The sequence below is a fragment of the Mercenaria mercenaria genome, chromosome 1 (assembly GCF_021730395.1).
Source record: "Mercenaria mercenaria strain notata chromosome 1, MADL_Memer_1, whole genome shotgun sequence".
NCBI classification, from domain to species: Eukaryota; Metazoa; Mollusca; class Bivalvia; order Venerida; family Veneridae; genus Mercenaria; species Mercenaria mercenaria.
In genome coordinates this window covers 42,484,608-42,501,644 of record NC_069361.1, presented here as the reverse complement: position 1 = coordinate 42,501,644, position 17,037 = coordinate 42,484,608, and the positions used below count along the sequence as shown (strand labels likewise).

The 17,037-nt window shown below is 34.4% G+C and overlaps 1 protein-coding gene across 1 annotated transcript in view; it reads left to right on the top strand.

Moving 5' to 3' along the window:
- The window catches only part of LOC123540837 (vacuolar protein sorting-associated protein 54-like), a 54,287-nt gene extending 44,839 nt beyond the window's left edge, over positions 1-9,448 (top strand). The window contains exons 22-26 of the mRNA XM_045326153.2: positions 1,859-1,983; positions 2,578-2,658; positions 3,481-3,588; positions 5,141-5,235; positions 6,064-9,448. Of these exons, the coding sequence (XP_045182088.2) occupies positions 1,859-1,983; positions 2,578-2,658; positions 3,481-3,588; positions 5,141-5,235; positions 6,064-6,166 (512 nt within the window). The 3' untranslated portion in view covers positions 6,167-9,448. The remainder of the gene's footprint in view (positions 1-1,858; positions 1,984-2,577; positions 2,659-3,480; positions 3,589-5,140; positions 5,236-6,063) is intronic.
- Positions 9,449-17,037: the final 7,589 nt, after the last annotated feature.

The following is a 17,037-nucleotide window of genomic DNA, read 5'->3' as shown; positions in this document are numbered from 1 at the left end:
ATCTTAACCCTTACCATGCTGGACACGATTGTTTCTGCCTTTGCGATCAGTGTAGATCATGATCAGCCTGCACATGCATGCAGTCTGATCATGATCTGCACTGTTTGCTATTCAGCCAGTATCTTTTTTGTAAGCACCCCTTTTAACAATTAATGGTACTGTCCAAATTGGAAGATGGACAAGTTCATTATAGAGATTTAGCAGGGTAAGGGTTAAAATACACTTAAAGAAGTTGTTTTAAGAATTTTATCAGTGGGATTTGATCAATAAAATTCCAGTCTGTTCATCCAGTCTGTTTATTTTCTAAAGCCAAAATTTTATGATTTTTTAGCTAGACTATTCTTCGAATAGTCTAGCTCACCCTGGCGTCGGAGTCGGCGTCACACCTTGGTTAAGTTTTTGCATGCAAGTACGTACTGCCATCAATTAAAGGCATATAGCTTTGAAACTTATTTTTTCTTTTTCTAGGTCAATTACCAACCTCTCTGGGTCAAGTCCCATAACTCTGACATGTATTTTGAGCAAATTATGCCCCCTTTTGGACTTAGAAAATTTTGGTTAAAGTTTTACATGCAAGTTACTATCTCCAAAACTAATGCAGATATTGTTTTGAAACTTCACATGTGTCTTCGGGGTTATAAAACTTGTTGATAGCAGCAAGTCCCATAACTCTGACTTTCATTTTGGCCAAATTATGCCCCTTTTGGACTTAGAAAAATTCTGGTTAAAGTTTTGCGTGCAAGTACATACAGCTATTTCTAAAAGGCATATAGATTTGAAACTTATTTTTTCTTTTTCTAGATCAATTACCAACCTCACTGGGTCAAGACCCATAACTCTGACATGTATTTTGAGCAAATTATGGCCCCTTTTAGACTTAGAAAATTTTGGTTAAAGTTTTACATGCAAGTTACTATCTCCAAAACTAATGCAGATATTGATTTGAAACTTCACATGTGTCTTCGGGGTTATAAATCTAGTTGATAGCAGCAAGTCCCATAACTCTGACCTTCATTTTGGCCAAATTATGCCCCCTTTTGGACTTAGAAAATTCTGGTTAAAGTTTTGCGTGCAAGTACATACAGCTATTTCTAAAAGGCATATAGATTTGAAACTTATTTTTTCTTTTTCTAGATCAATTACCAACCTCACTGGGTCAAGTCCCATAACTCTGACATGTTTTTTGAGCAAATTATGCCGCCTTTTAGACTTAGAAAATTTTGGTTCAAGTTTTACATGCAAGTTATTATCTCCAAAACTAATGCAGATATTGATTTGAAACTTCACGTGTCTACGGGGTTATAAAACTAGTTGATAGCAGCAAGTCCCATAACTCTGACCTTCATTTTGGCCAAATTATTTCCCCTTTTGGACTTAACAAATTCTGGTTAAAGTTTTGTGTGCAAGTACATACAGCTATTACTAAAAGGCATATAGATTTGAAACTTATTTTTACTTTTTCTTGATCAATTACTTACCTCACTGGATCAAGTCCCTTAACTCTGGCATGTATTTTGGGCAAATTATGCCCCCTTTTGGACTTTGAAAATTCTGGTTAAAGTTTTACATGCACATTTCTATCTCTAAAACTAATGCAGATATTGAATTGAAACTTCACATGTGCCTTCGGGGTTATAAAACTAGTTGAATGCAGCAAGTCCCATAACTGATATGCATTTTGGTCAAATTATTCCCCCTTTTGAACTTAAAAATCTTTTGATATTTAACCTTTTTGGGTAATATTTTCCTGCTTCTGGGACAATATTTCGAATAGTCGAGCTTGGCTGTCTTACGGACAGCTCTTGTTTTCTAAAGTATGCATGTGATTTTGGTCAAACTGATGTAAATTTATTTTCAGCATTAGCATCCCGATGTTTACAACTAGTTGTACGTTATATGCCAATGGTCAGGAAACATTTTGAGGATAAACTAGTCAATAATAAAAGTATCAATATGCTTAAACATTTTGATCAAATTTTAAAGGTAAGAAAATAAAAAAAGAATTGGGGAAATTTGTTTGTTTTGAGTAAATATGGAATATGTCTTGCTGAGGAGTGAACAAATTTCAAGATATTTTCATGACTGTGTAACCCGAATGAAAATGTGAAAATATTCTTACCTTGAGGTGGGATATATTTTATATTAAAAAAGAAGAGAACACATTTACTTTTCATTTTATGCTTATGTTGAAATACACATTTTGCAATGAATTTTAATCTCAGTGCAGGAAAATGCTGTACATAAACAAACATGATGTCAGATGTCATTGTGATGTTACAAAGATGCACGCAACATAAAGTTCCATTTCATTTTATTTTCTACAGCATAAGGTTATTAAATTCTTGTAAAATTATTTAAATGAAGAAATATACTATAAAGAATAAAGTGTGAGTACAATTTTCATCCCATTTGATGTGAAAAATTAGAAGTCCTTCGTAAACAAAAATGGTAAATCTAGTTTTAAAATATTATTTTCTGTACTCTTTGTTGATTGTGTCAGTTGTGTATTAATTTTTACATGCAAAATTTGATTTTTGTATACAATTTGATTTTTCCGATGATTATTCTATGACACAGGATTATCAGGACCATATAGATGAGATCTCAAATAAACTAGTCACTATAATGGAGAGCATGGTGGATTCACAATTATCAAGGGTATGTTACTCTTAGCTGATTTAGAATAAAGCATTTATTGTGACTTCCCTTTGAAAATGTAGCACTCCACATTACAGTTCATGCTCATGGTAATTTATAAAAAAAAATCAGAAATTTGTCAGCTACAAGGAGCAGATATATGGGATTGTGATTTTCACTGAAGGACTTACAATTGTTCTTTGTTCTAAAATTGGGAGTCTTTGCAGCCAAGTGGTTAAGGTTTGCTGGCTTTGAATCACAAAATGTGCTATCATCTTTCCAGTTAGGGATGTTGGAAATGCTCTACATGTTTCCAGGTATTTTCTGAGAATATTAAAAGCTTTAACCTCAAAGTGTGTCTTTAATCTTTCTTGCAAACACACATAGTGTGAAAATTGAAGCAGTTGACATGAAATCTATAGTATAGAGAACTGGCACAGTCTTTGATTTCCCTCTAACAAGTGAGCTATTGCGGCATGTGTGTTAGCATTTACCTTGATTATTGGTTAGTTCTGTTGATTCTGTATTCATGTTTTGATTAAATGGTACTAGGTTCTTCCTCACTTGGCACTCAGAGGATAGTTCCGGGACTGGTCAGCCCAGTGTCAGTATGATGTGACTTGGTGGGGTATCATGTCACATGGTAACAACATGATATTCCAGTGAGGCAGCACTATAAAGTTGGGCAGTGCACTTACTGATACAAGTAGACACCGTCATCTATATGACTGAATTTTTTTTTAAAAAGATGCCAAATCTGAACACACATTTCTTTTACTGTGGTCGGAGTGTACCTTTTTGAAAATTGGTGATTTATTTTGATTTTGTTCTTGTATTTTACAGTGGGAAGTGAAAGCACCTATGCCCTCATCATGTTTCCGTGCAATCTGTAAACAAATGGCAAAAATGCATGAAGCCATCATAGACATTCTTCCTCAGGAACAAGTTAAGGTATGCAGTGTGTCCATCATGTTTACATGTCTATTTAAGAAATACCTTTTAAAAAAATTGACAATTTTAAACAGTTTTGGGGGTTTATTATATTATTTTTTAAAGTAAGAAGGAATTCTAGTTGTTTTTAGGGTTAGGAGATTAACAACATTTGAGGTTATCCTTATAAAATGTGAATTAGTAGGTTATATTTAATTGTATATCGGAATATTTTTGGCCATTAAATAGCTGACAAATAGTCTCAGTTGAATTAATTCCGCCACTGACTCTGAAATACAGTTGAAAAAGGGTTTTGAACCAAAATCAAATTTTTATGACCTTGAGCTAGGTCCACAGCCTGAAGCTAGAAAGTTGGCATTATACTTAAAATTGTGTCAGTGTGACTTCAAACTAAAAAATAAAAGCAACAAATGAGCCTAGTTAGATTGAAACTGTTCTTTGTGATTAAAGCATTGCCAGTGTTACACTCGAAACCCTTTATAACGCTATTCTGTATAACACGATAAGGTCTTGGCTCCCAAATTTTCAAACAAAAAAAAAGAGTCCGCGGATGTTATTTAATTTGATCATAACCAGCGTTAAAACTGCAGGTACCTGTGTACTTTTCAGGTACACCTTTGCCATGACAACTATGACAAAAAATCAATAACCGTCTGCTAGCTTACTTGTTTGCGTAACGCCTTTGTTAAATTTTGAATACATGTAGACATGTGGCAATTAGGCAATCAACACCGTGTCAAAATTAGATTGTTTGCATTGATAACAAGCGTGTAACATTGGTCAACTATCAAGCCGTTTAAGTTTGCATCAATTAAGCAGACGACATGAAAATTTGAGTGAATAAAAAAATCAAACAACATGTCTAGTTTTGTAAAAAAATGCAGCCGTTTTTCATAATCATCCCATTCTCATTATCGTAGATCTAGTTTATTTTACTATTTTCTATCTTATTTTATCCATTTTGTAAAACTGTTCGCGTTTGTTTCTCCTTCGTAACTCTACATTTTTATTTACTTTCCACGTGTTTAAAAACCCCGCGCTATTGTAATTTACACGAACGTGCGCTTCTCACACAGCATTATATGTTTACTTCCGGGATTCAGAATTTCAACTTTCTTTTAGAATTACGAGGAAATGGGAAGATGACACAGTGTTATAATTTTTTAAATGTATTTTCAAGTAGCATATAAGGTAAATCAATGTCCTATTTGTACGCTTAGAATTTGTTATTTAAAAGGAAGCAGCGTTCAAAATACGTCTAATGCATTATGGGTAGGTGGGGTATTGCGCAATTGGCATATACGGCCAACCCGCGTTATAAATTTAACCCCGCTAGATCCGCGGGTCTGGAACATTGGACCCCGACGACAGCGTTATAAAGGGGTCCCAGTGTATTAAGTTTGCCAGGAAATGACATGTTAATAGCTAAAATTATTGAAAATGATATAATATATTTATTCCTGGCAAATGAAAGTTAAAAAAATCAGTGAGTTTATATCACCTGCTATGTACCACTTTCTAAGTGTCTAAAGATGAGTTATATTTTTTTCAGGCAATATTTTCAAGAATCAATCAAACATTTAAGAAGGTGTTAAGACAGCAACTCATACACCTTAATGTAACTAACAATGGAGGACCACAACATGGGTATGTATTTACCTTCGTCAAGTTTTAAATTATGATATCAATGGATTTCGTTGGCATACTGTTTTGTGGTTTTGACCAAAATGTTTATTTTGCAGTGACTTGAATTCATGGATATCATGCATTGATGCAACCTTGCAAGCATGCAGAATAAGCCCTCATGAGTATTAGAAATTTCAAGATATTTAAATTGTGCTTAACTCAGTAACTCTGAGCTCAAATCTTTACAGTGTGTGACTTTGATTTGTTTGCCTCTTGCCACTGTGGGTTGGTAAACCATACATTGGATGTAGAATGTTTTCAGTTGTGGAGGATCAGTGGAATCCTTTGTCTGAATTAATGCCAGGAGGGGCATCCATAGTCTACATATGCATACATACCGTAAAATCTTTAATTTTGTGGGCATGAAATTTCGTGGTTTTGGTCAAATCGGCAATTTCGTGGGACGTGAATTCGTGGATTTCAACTTTTGAACATAAAATGAATGGGAATTTTACCTGTTCGTTGGGATTAAATTTCGTTGATTGACTCAACCACGAAATCCACGAAAATTAGTCCCCCACGAATATTAATGATTTCACAGTATATTAGATCAGATTTAGAGAAATGGTGTTACTTATGCTTCATGACCTCTTGCTACTCTGTCAGGTTTTGTGGATTCAGCTTTAGAATGCTACTGTTACAGTTATTTGAATAAAGACCATACTTTATACACATAAAAATCTTTGAACAGCGTTAAATTAACTATTTAATTTTGACTATTTTAGAAAAGTTTTGGTTCAATCTGTTTCCATCAAGGTATTGAAATAACTGGTTTATCTTTTATTTTAGGCTGGTGACATCAGATCTGACATTCTATGCTGGCAGCTTTAAAACTCTCAGAGGCCTTGAAGACTTAGCACAAGATGTACATGATGTGTGGGACAAAAGATGACCTTGACATTGGTTGTGCAGTGACATTCAGCTTCCATGCATACAGTCTTGAGTACATTCATCCTGTAGTCACATTAAGCTATCTTAAGGGGAACTGCTGTCATCTTCCATTTACCTTCATGAAGCATTGGACAAAGACAGACTCTCACCTTAGAATGGCAGTATATTCCTTCATCTTTAATGTTCTTTAGGCTTAACACAAGGAGCATCCTGGCCGCGTTGTCAAGGTCACTGACTACGAATTGTATGCCTCTCACAGCTGCGGGTTTAAAATGTCCTTTATGGTGTAGAATTCTTTCATGTGAGGAAGCCATCCCACTTGCTTACACAAGATTGATATTTCTACCTAGGTGCCCGCCCGTGCCTGAAATAATGCACACGGGGCACATGGTATTTTCCTCCACAATCAAAGGCTTGGAAGACACAGTGTGACCTAAAATTGTGTTGATGTGACTTAAAACCAAACAAAGTCAATAAATAAAATAAAAGATTTGTACAGGGGATGATCTTCACCTTAGAAGTGCATTTGTCATCATCTTTCACTTTTATGTATAGATATCTTGGACAAGGGTTGACCTTCACACAAGAACTGCATTGACCTTCACCTTTATTGCCTTTAACCTTTGCATTTAAGTTTTTGAAGTATGAGATTTTTTTCTGACTGTTTTCACTACTTTCATGTTCATGTTGCCTAGAGGGATGATTTACCTTCTCCTCTGGCTGGCAGCATTTGTTGACACCTAGAGGGATGATTAACCTTCTCCTCCTGCTGGCAGCATTTGTTGACACCTAGAGGGATGATTTACCTTCTCCTCCGGCTGGCAGCATTTGTTGACACCTAGAGGGATGATTTACCTTCTCCTCCGGCTGGCAGCATTTGTTGACACCTAGAGGGACGATTTACCTTCTCCTCCGGCTGGCAGCATTTGTTGACACCTAGAGGGACGATTTACCTTCTCCTCCGGCTGGTAGCATTTGTTGACACCTAGAGGGACGATTTACCTTCTCCTCTGGCTGGCAGCATTTGTTGACACCTAGAGGGACGATTTACCTTCTCCTCTGGCTGGCAGCATTTGTTGAGGGATGATTTACCTTCTCCTCTGGCTGGCAGCATTTGTTGACACCTAGAGGGACGATTTACCTTCTCCTCTGGCTGGCAGCATTTGTTGACACCTAGAGGGACGATTTACCTTCTACTCTGGCTGGCAGCATTTGTTGACATGAAAGTGAGGTCCTGAAATTATGGTGGCTTTTCCCACTCTTACCTCTGAATATATTATAGAAGTTCTTTTATATTACCTATACAGCAATACAAATTTACATTATTGAATATTTTCATTCTCTATATGTGTAGTATAGAACTTTTGTATAAACAATATTGGTGCAATAATGTCAGTGATGACCTTCGCAAGATTGCATGTGTGATCTAATGTCATACATAAAAACATGAACAAAATGGTGTTTTTTTTAAAGAAATCTTTCAGAATTAAACACCCAAAATTTCAAAAAGAACTGTAAATTAGAGCTAAACCAATTTTTTTCTGACAGAAAAGATCAATATTGAATCGAGACAACTATGTGATTTTTTTCTGGATTTAAAGATATTCTGAAGAAAAAAAAAGTTTTTTTTATTGGTAGGTGTGTTTTTTTTTGCTGTTGATTAGATGTTTAATCAATAGCCTGAGATTTATTTTTATTTTCTGATAATCTTGGAAAGAAAACAACTTCTTTTTATAGTAAGAAACTGTTAAAATTTAATAATACTGTTTGAATGTTAATTTTTTTGTGCATTTAGGCAGTCATTAGTTTCTAGCACGATTTGTGGACTTTCAGGAAGCCCCAGTGTGGTTTATACTTGTCCAAAGAAATAGTGAATTTTATAGATCTTTCACACATGTAAGAACACAAAAATAACATTTAATTCTTCTTTTGAATTCAAAGCTCTTGGACATTTTTTTTCAATGAAAGAAATACTGATTTTCTACTGTCAACATATTGTGATATAACTCATAAATTTACATATAAATTTTTGATATGTGATCAAGTTCAACACAAAGGGTCTTTGAAAATCTTATAGAAATGCGCTGAACTGATATAAAAATGACTTAGTGATTGTTTCGTTATCTATGCACAAAAATAGGTCTATTGTTGGCATTTAAGACTATGAATGTAAGCAAGGGTCTTAAGTTCACATTTGGGATGGAACGTTCTTAAATCTCCATTTACATTTCAGTTCATTTACATTTGAGAAGAAGTCTGTCTTTTGGCCATTGTTAAAGAATTCATGATTTAGTCTATTCTACCATTACATTGCTAATAACAGCTTTCTTACAAAAATTTTTTACATATATGCGAAAACATTTCAATGCTGGGTGATTTTAAATTTTATTGAGTACAACAGATAGTTTCCTACATGGTACTCTACTTTTGATTTAGAACAGTAAAAAGGTCTACTCTGCTTGAAGTCTTTGTACTAAAAGTACACTTAGTCTAGATAAAAAAGTTGGCTTACGGAAGGTCGGTGGTTCTACCCAGGTGCCCGCTCGTGATGAAATAATGCACGGAGGGGCACCTGGGGTCTTCCTCCACCATTAAAGCTGGAAAGTCGCCATATGACCTATCATGTGTCGGTGCAACGTTAAATCCAACAAAACACAAAAGTAGATAAAAAAAGTACAATTAAGCAATACCTGGAGAGGCTTCTGGGGTCAAAACTCCCCACCATCGAAAAATTGGAATAGTTTCCATATGCCCAAATTATGTCATTCAGACTCTAAACTCCCACCAAAAACTGTGTACTTTTATGAGAGCTGAGGCAAGTATGATTGTATGCTTGGCCTTCACAGGTTTTTCATTTGCCTTGTAAAAAGGCACAAATAGCTGTTTTAACCTTTAGCTTGCTGGCAGCAAGTGATTCTGCCTATGCGCCCAGTGCATACCAAAATGTGCAGGCTGATTTTGGTCTGCACTGTTCACTATTCAGTCAGTAAATTTTCAGTGAACACCCCTTTGAATAATAAATGGTATTGTCCAAATTGAATGATGGACCAGCTCATTTTAGAAATTTAGCAGGGTAAAGTTCAAAAGACCAATTATTGAGGTTATGTTGCCAGTAATATTTTCTCATTTATTGTGGTTTAGTGTTACACCACAACTAGTGTTAATGGTTTGTGAATAATCATTTTGTTCAAACTGCTCTTGTATTTATTGTTACATTATAGAAAGAACCAAGTTACACTGTGATAAAAATTAAAATAATACATGAAGTAAATTGAAAAACTGATGTGTTTTCTTTCTTATTCATTAATCCCAAAGACTTGAAGACAAGAGATGATATTGTATAGGCTCGAGTCATATTTCACAGCAGGTCGGAAAATGCTGATAATGCAAAGTTGCTAAAAAGCATTGTTGAAATTCCGGTTGTAGGACATTTGTCCCCCAGGGCATTTGCTCCCCCACCCCTCTTCCCCCAATGAAAAAATGGACAACTGGACATTTGCTCACCAGGACATTTGCCCCCCAATGAAAAAATGGACTGCTAGACATTTGCCCCCCCCCCCCCCCCAATAAAAAATGGACTGCTGGATATTTACTCCTCAATTTCCCCCAATAGTAGAAATGATTAGGACATTTTGCCCCAGTGCTTATTTTTGGAATGAACTTTTATTCTTTCTCTGAATATTGTTCCGCTTTACCTTAAAGCTAAGCATATGAAATGAAAGGTGACGCTGAATTAGTACTTCTTAAATAGTGTCCATTACTCAAGAGCAGCGAGTAGCTTTACGAAAGTGCCTTTATCTTGAAGGTAATGGACGGAACCAAGAAATAAACTACTGCTCGAGTGATTGACTGAGACTAATGGCGTTTTAGACACTGTCAATTATAGACGAAAAATAGGAGAAACGTTCGGCCTGTCTATTTTGTCGACGTATACATGAAATCCTGAGCTCATCAAGGGTAACAAGAATACCTCGGATGCCTATGACATCCCGAAGGAAAACAACAAAAAAAGCCAGAAGTAAGCTAAAAAGCAACTTTTTATAACTTTAAGCTAGGACTTCCAGTATTCTGCATTAATTTATTTATCGGGTAGGGCGTTTTTGTTAGATCATGCATATTTCAACATAAAGTCAAAGGAACGTGTCATTACATAATTATTTCCCTAAAATTGTAGACACGTTCTCTGCTTATTTTGTTTAAGAAATTAAGTCATGAAAAAGTTCTCTTTGGCTCCGAAATCAAGCGCTTGATTTCATATATTGAGGCATCGCCAACGCTGCAAATAGCTATTATGCATAAACACACTAAATATCATGGTCTTTTTTATTCTAAATAAAAATGAGTTTCTTGGAATGGCTGCAGCGTACACCAGGTCCCATTTAAAATGTCAGTAACTAAACTTTTCTCAAAGAATAGTGTTAGTGGTGAAAAAAAAATCAAAAGAAAAGTGGGAATCATGCTTGATGCAAGCAAATTATTTGGGTGGAACAAACAAACAATAAAAGCAGATAAAAATGAGACTCTTAAAAGCTCATAATGCCTTTGTTTAAAATGTGGCTGCCGCATTTTACGTGATGAACATAAAACATACTAACTTGTTTTAAATCCGTTTTCTGATAATTGTTTTCTCTAATATTTTTCGAAGGTTTGAATATTAATGAACATAGTCAAGAGTTTTGTTGAATTTGTTGTTTTTTATTACCTCCCTTGTGGCTTTAACTGAAAAAGTTAATGTGCAGTATTATAAGTAAAGCTTTTCTAACCATATTATGCATAACATCTATTATGGAACTTTAATTGTAGCGCTTGTGTATCATGTAAGTTTCCATTGCAAATTCTGTAATGCTATTATTTCATGCTGAAAATCCTACGTAAATGTAAAGCATAGATCTTTCATGTGAATTCAGTAAAAGAAAACGCAATGGAATTAAGGAAAATAGCTCTACAGAGCAAAAAGGACTGAGGACTATTTGAATCCGCCATTATACGACTACCATTTTCTTTGCGCGCCATTTCCCTATCCTATCCTTGTCAATATGTACGCTAAGAGAAAAGCAATTAATGATGTCTAGCGTCAAACAAATATTGAAAAGGAAAGAGATGTACACAAGTATGTTCACGTCGATCCAACAGTAAACGAAAGCATTTGGCATCTTATTAAAAATATCTGCATTACATAAAGTTACACTCTCAATTAAGTATATAGTTATAAAAGTGAAAATCAAAAGAAAAATGTGATCAAAAAATTCTCAATTAGGTATAATAGTTATAAAATTGAAAATCAAAACAAAAATGTTATTAAAAAAACATTTTTGTTAAGTCACGTATTAGATTCGAACCACAGCATGCCTGTCCATTTTATGTATTCATCAAATTTATAGCTGGTGGTCTATCCCCTACACCAACTTGGGTCCTAAGTAGGGGATTATTCGCTTTTCTTTATATATTGAAACTTTGACAATTGGACAATTACTCAAAAGTTTAGCTATATATATTGGAAAATTTAACCAGGCGAAATCTATAAATAGAATGGCCTCCGTGGCCGAGTGGTTAGCGTACTCGCCTATCAAATCAGCGACCCGGGTTCGATTCTGCTGTGCAGTGTACGTTTTTTTCTAGATTTTTTTTCTTTCTCTGAATACTGTTCCGCTTTAACTTAGTGCTAAGCATATAAATTGAAACGTTCAAAGTGAATTCACACTCATTTAAATGAGCAATCCGGAAAAATTATGGCTCGACGCTGGCGCTGAAATTGTACTTCTAAAATAGTGTCTATTGCTCAAAAGAAGAGAGAAGCTTGATGAAAATGCCTTCATCTTAAAGGTAGTGGACGGAACCAAGCAATACACTACTGCTCAATTGATTGACTGAGGCTAAATGGCGTTTTAGATACTGTCAATTATAGACGAAAAATAGGAGAAACGTAAAAGTTTAAATTTAAAAGCAGCGCTTTTCTAACCATATTATTATGCATAACATCTGTTTGGACAGCTATTTCAATGCTTTTAAATTAAATATAAAATGTGAAATCTTATGGAACTTAAATTGTAGCGCTTGCGTATGATGTAAGTTTCCATTACAAATTCTGCAATGCTATTATTTCATGCTAAAATCCTACGTAAATGTAAAGCATAGATCTTTCACGTGAATTCAGCAAGTAGTCTGCCAATATATTGGGAAAATGTGACTTCTGATGGCATTTTTTGTTAATGCTCGGATATTAGTATTAAAGTGTTCCTTAGAATCGAACATGAAATTTAAAAGGGGCTGTCGCCTTCTAGGGTTCCTCATTACAGTACAATTGGGTCAAAGGTCAAATAAGTGCATTTACAAATAAATTATGCCGCTGTGCACTCGTTTTATTTTCATATACTATATAAATTGGTTTAAATACTGTGTCTCAATGCCCTTTACTATTTTGTAAATAAAACTGATAATAATATATAAAATATGTATCTGATATATATATAATATTATATAGAATAATATATATCTGGGGAAATATGACGGCAAAGTATGTTTTACTTGATATGTTTGCTAATCTTTATATGTTGATGAACTAGTGAAATATTTTTGAAAATGTTGTATCAAAGGGTTATTTCAATGTAAATTCAAGGTCACAGACATGTCAAGGTCAAAACTGAACTTTTAAAAATGACTGCTAAGTTACTAACGGTAGCAAAATGGTGCGTATATTAACAATATACACAACAAATTTTCTGACTCCACACCTGTTTTCCCTTTATCGCCAAATTGGACAGATTTGAATGAATGTTTTACACAATGTTAAATGATTATTCTATTATAGCATAACATAAAAACCACCATAGCCTGATGTAAATTCATTTAACTGTAAGGGTAACAATAAGGTAACCCTTAAATTAAAAGTCACATTAGTAAATTCCAACTCACAGTAGTACACTTTGACCCTATTAATTCAATGATATTAAAATTGTTATATTCTGAATGTTCAACTCTTTAGTTTTCTGTTTGTACATATTAATTTTTATCAGGTCTGTGACGTCATTAATGACACCAAATTAATGACAAAATTGTTTAATCCCGCAGATGACAGTTGCCGTATACAGACCAGCACCAACTTGCATTCATTCAGTGACATTTTTTGTAGGGGGACGAGGGGTGGGGTATCTTATTTAAACTGTCATGGCCCAACGAATGTACGAACAATTGATATCGTTGTTATGTTTATTTAATTGAACTGGTCATTAAACAATGTGTCCAATTTTCATTCAAATCTGTAAAAATTTGGCAGAGATAAAAACAAAAGTCAGGTGTGCAGTTAGAAAAATTGTTGAGCAAATGATTACAAAATGACACTGCAAATGCATTTCTTGCATTTCAGGCAGCAATAAAACTTGAATTTAAGCTTTGAACTGACTATAAAAAGAATATTTACATATTGTACAATTTTTGAGAAATGTGTGCGAAAGAGAAAATATGATAGGTTTTGCAGAAGAAGACTAAGCGGAAAATGAATTACATATAAATGTATAAACTTCTCACGTAAATAGTATTTTAGCTCAATCAGTAGAGCACATATCTAATGATCGAGGGGCCATGAGTTCGATCCCTAGGAGAGGTGAATGTTCTCCATGACAATTTGATAATAGACATTGTCATGAGTGATTTCGTCCTCCACTTTCTGAATCATTTGGAGATGTCGGCAGTTACTTGCAGGGAAAAGGCTACTACTTGTAGAGACTCCAGAAACACTGATTAATTAATAATAATAAGCTAATTGACCGCCGTTACATTTATAAATTATATGAAATAATTCTCCAGCCCCTAAAGAAATGATTTCAGATCTGGTGATGATTCATTATTTGATATATATTTATGCTAATTTGTCCACGTGACGATGGTTAAATAGGACATTTCAGAAGAATAACTGAAATATTGGTCAGAGCATAGGTTTACACAGTAAACTAATCAGAAGAGATCTGTATGATTTCAACTAGTTAATCTATACACTATTCCCTTGATTCACTGTAATATAGTTATTTTTTTACTATAAGTCAGTCTTTTATCATCATATTTTAGGTATTTCCAATTAAGTAACACATTTCAAGAACTAGATTTTCTATCACCGAAGCTCTTAATGCGATATTTGCGTCATTTTAATCGGAAAATTCACCACGCTATTTCTGTTTCGATCTTTTTTATCTTTGGCTTTGCTTCTACACTCTCACTTCTTATTTAAATCAAAGTTGAAAAACGAATCAGATCGTAACAATTTACAGATCTGACATATGGTTTCAGACAGGATGTCCATGGCTTTGCTTCTACACTCTAACTTCTTATTTAAATCAAAGTTGAAAAACGAATCAGATCGTAACAATTTACAGATCTGACATATGGTTTCAGACAGGATGTCCTTGACAACATTGAGAAAACAGTGATACATTGACGTTATACCTTCCGATATTTTCATGATTACTGACATAATTATGATGGTTCAACTAATCAAAATGATGAAATATTATGGTTCGATAGTTACTATGAGATATAAAAAGCGTAAAAATAACTTCCTGCAGGATGAGAAGAGCATGAAGAAGAGATTTGAAATTCAAAATAATGGATTAATAATAAACAAATAATGCCGATTGATATATTATGTCAGGCTAACCCATCAATAGCTTCTGAAGTGTTATGGAGTTTGATAGGACAAGCAACATGTGTGAAGTGTTATGGAGTTTGATAGGACAAGCAACATGTGTTCGAGATATCAGTAGTACAAGCTAACGTGACGTATACATTATATAGACCTTACACGGAGTTCAAGCGAGCAAACTTTGACTTTGCTTTTCTTTACAAAATACAGTCAAACCTGTCTATAAAGACCACCCTTGGGAGAAACAAAAAGTGGTCTTAATTGACAGGTGGTCTTTGTTCACAGGTAAAACATAGTGTAAATGTTAAAATAGGAAACAAAACCAGTAGTGTTTAGAGCCAGGTGGTTTCTGTTCAGAGGTGGTCTTTAGCACAGGTTTGACTGTACGCGCCATAGATTTTTACTACCTGTACTGTTCATACAAATAACCATACAGGTAACCAACCAGCCATTATGGAAACTGTTAGCCAGAAAACGTAAATTTTAGAAGCATGAGAAAAATAACTTTCATAAATGAACAAAATATTCGAGCGTACGACAATTTAAGCTCATTCTATAGAAATACCTTTAGTCGTTTTGAATTTAGCCAGTCTTAAATATAATAAATCTATTTGAAGTAATTTAGTTTATTTCTGAAATTCATAATTATTACCGGAAAATTACAAGTTTGTACTAGAATGTACCAAAAATTGCAGATATCTGAAGTTTATAACAAAAATGCACTAACTGACCTTTGACCTTGTGCTGTGACCTTACTATGACCCTTAGAAGGCGACAGCCCCCCTGAAAAGTTTCCAATTTTTATAAAGTTAACAATGAACATGGCTGTCTGGCATTAACAAAAAATGCCATCATAGCCAATTTCTAGGCCTCTTTTTTGGATATATAGGCAGACTAAAGAGAAAACGCAATGAAATTAAGGAAAATAGTTCTACAGAGCAAAAAGGGCTGAGGTCTATTTGAATTCGCCATTATGCGACTACCATTTTCTTTGCGCGCCATTTCCCTATGCTGGTCAATATGTGCGCTAAAGGGAAAGGTAATCAATGATGTCTAGCATCAAATGAATATTTCTTGATGAAACTGTAGAGGAAAGAGATGTACACAAGTATGTTCACGTCGATCCAACAGTAAACGAAAGCATTTGGCATCTTATTAAACTGAATATCTGCATTACATCAAGATTTCGCAGTTACACTCTCAATTAAGTATATAGTTATACAAGTGAAAATCAAAACGAAAATGTGATTAAAAAATTCTCAATTAGGTATAATAGTTATAAAATTGAAAATCAAAACAAAAATGTTATGAAAAAAAAACACGTTTTTTGTTAAGTCACGTATTAGATTCGAACCACAGCATGCCTGTCCATTTTATGTATTCATCAAATTTATAGCTGGTGGTCTATCCCCAACACCAACTTGGGTCCTAAGTAGGGGATTATTCGCTTTTCTTTATATACTGAAACTTTGACAATTGGACAATTACTCAAAAGTTTAGCTATATATATATTGGAAAATTTAACCAGGCGAACTCTATAAATAGAATAGCCTCCGTGGCCCAGTGGTTAGCGTACTCGCCTATCAAATCAGCGACCCGGGTTCGATTCTGCTGTGCAGTGTACGTTTATTTCTAGATTTTTTTCTTTCTCTGAATACTATTCCGCTTTAACTTAGTGCTAAGCATATCAATTGAAACATTCAAGGTGAACTCACACTCATTTAAGTGAGCAATCCGGAAAAATTATGGCTCGACGCTGGCGCTGAAATTGTACTTCTAAAATAGTGTCTATTGCTCAAAAGAAGAGTGAAGCTTGATGAAAATGCCTTCATCTTAAAGGTAGTGGACGAAACCAAGCAATACACTACTGCTCAATTGATTGACTGAGGCTAAATGGCGTTTTAGATACTGTCAATTATAGACGAAAAATAGGAGAAACGTAAAAGTTTAAATTTAAAAGCAGCGCTTTTCTAACCATATTATTATGCATAACATCTGTTTGGACAGCTATTTCAATGCTTTTAAATTAAATATAAAATGTGAAATCTTATGGAACTTAAATTGTAGCGCTTGCGTATGATGTAAGTTTCCATTAAAAATTCTGCAATGCTATTATTTCATGCGGAAAATCCTACGTAAATGTAAAGCATAGATCTTTCACGTGAATTTAGCAAGAGAAAACGCAATGAAATTAAGGGAAATAGTTCTACAGAGCAAAAAGGGCTGAGGACTACTTGAAT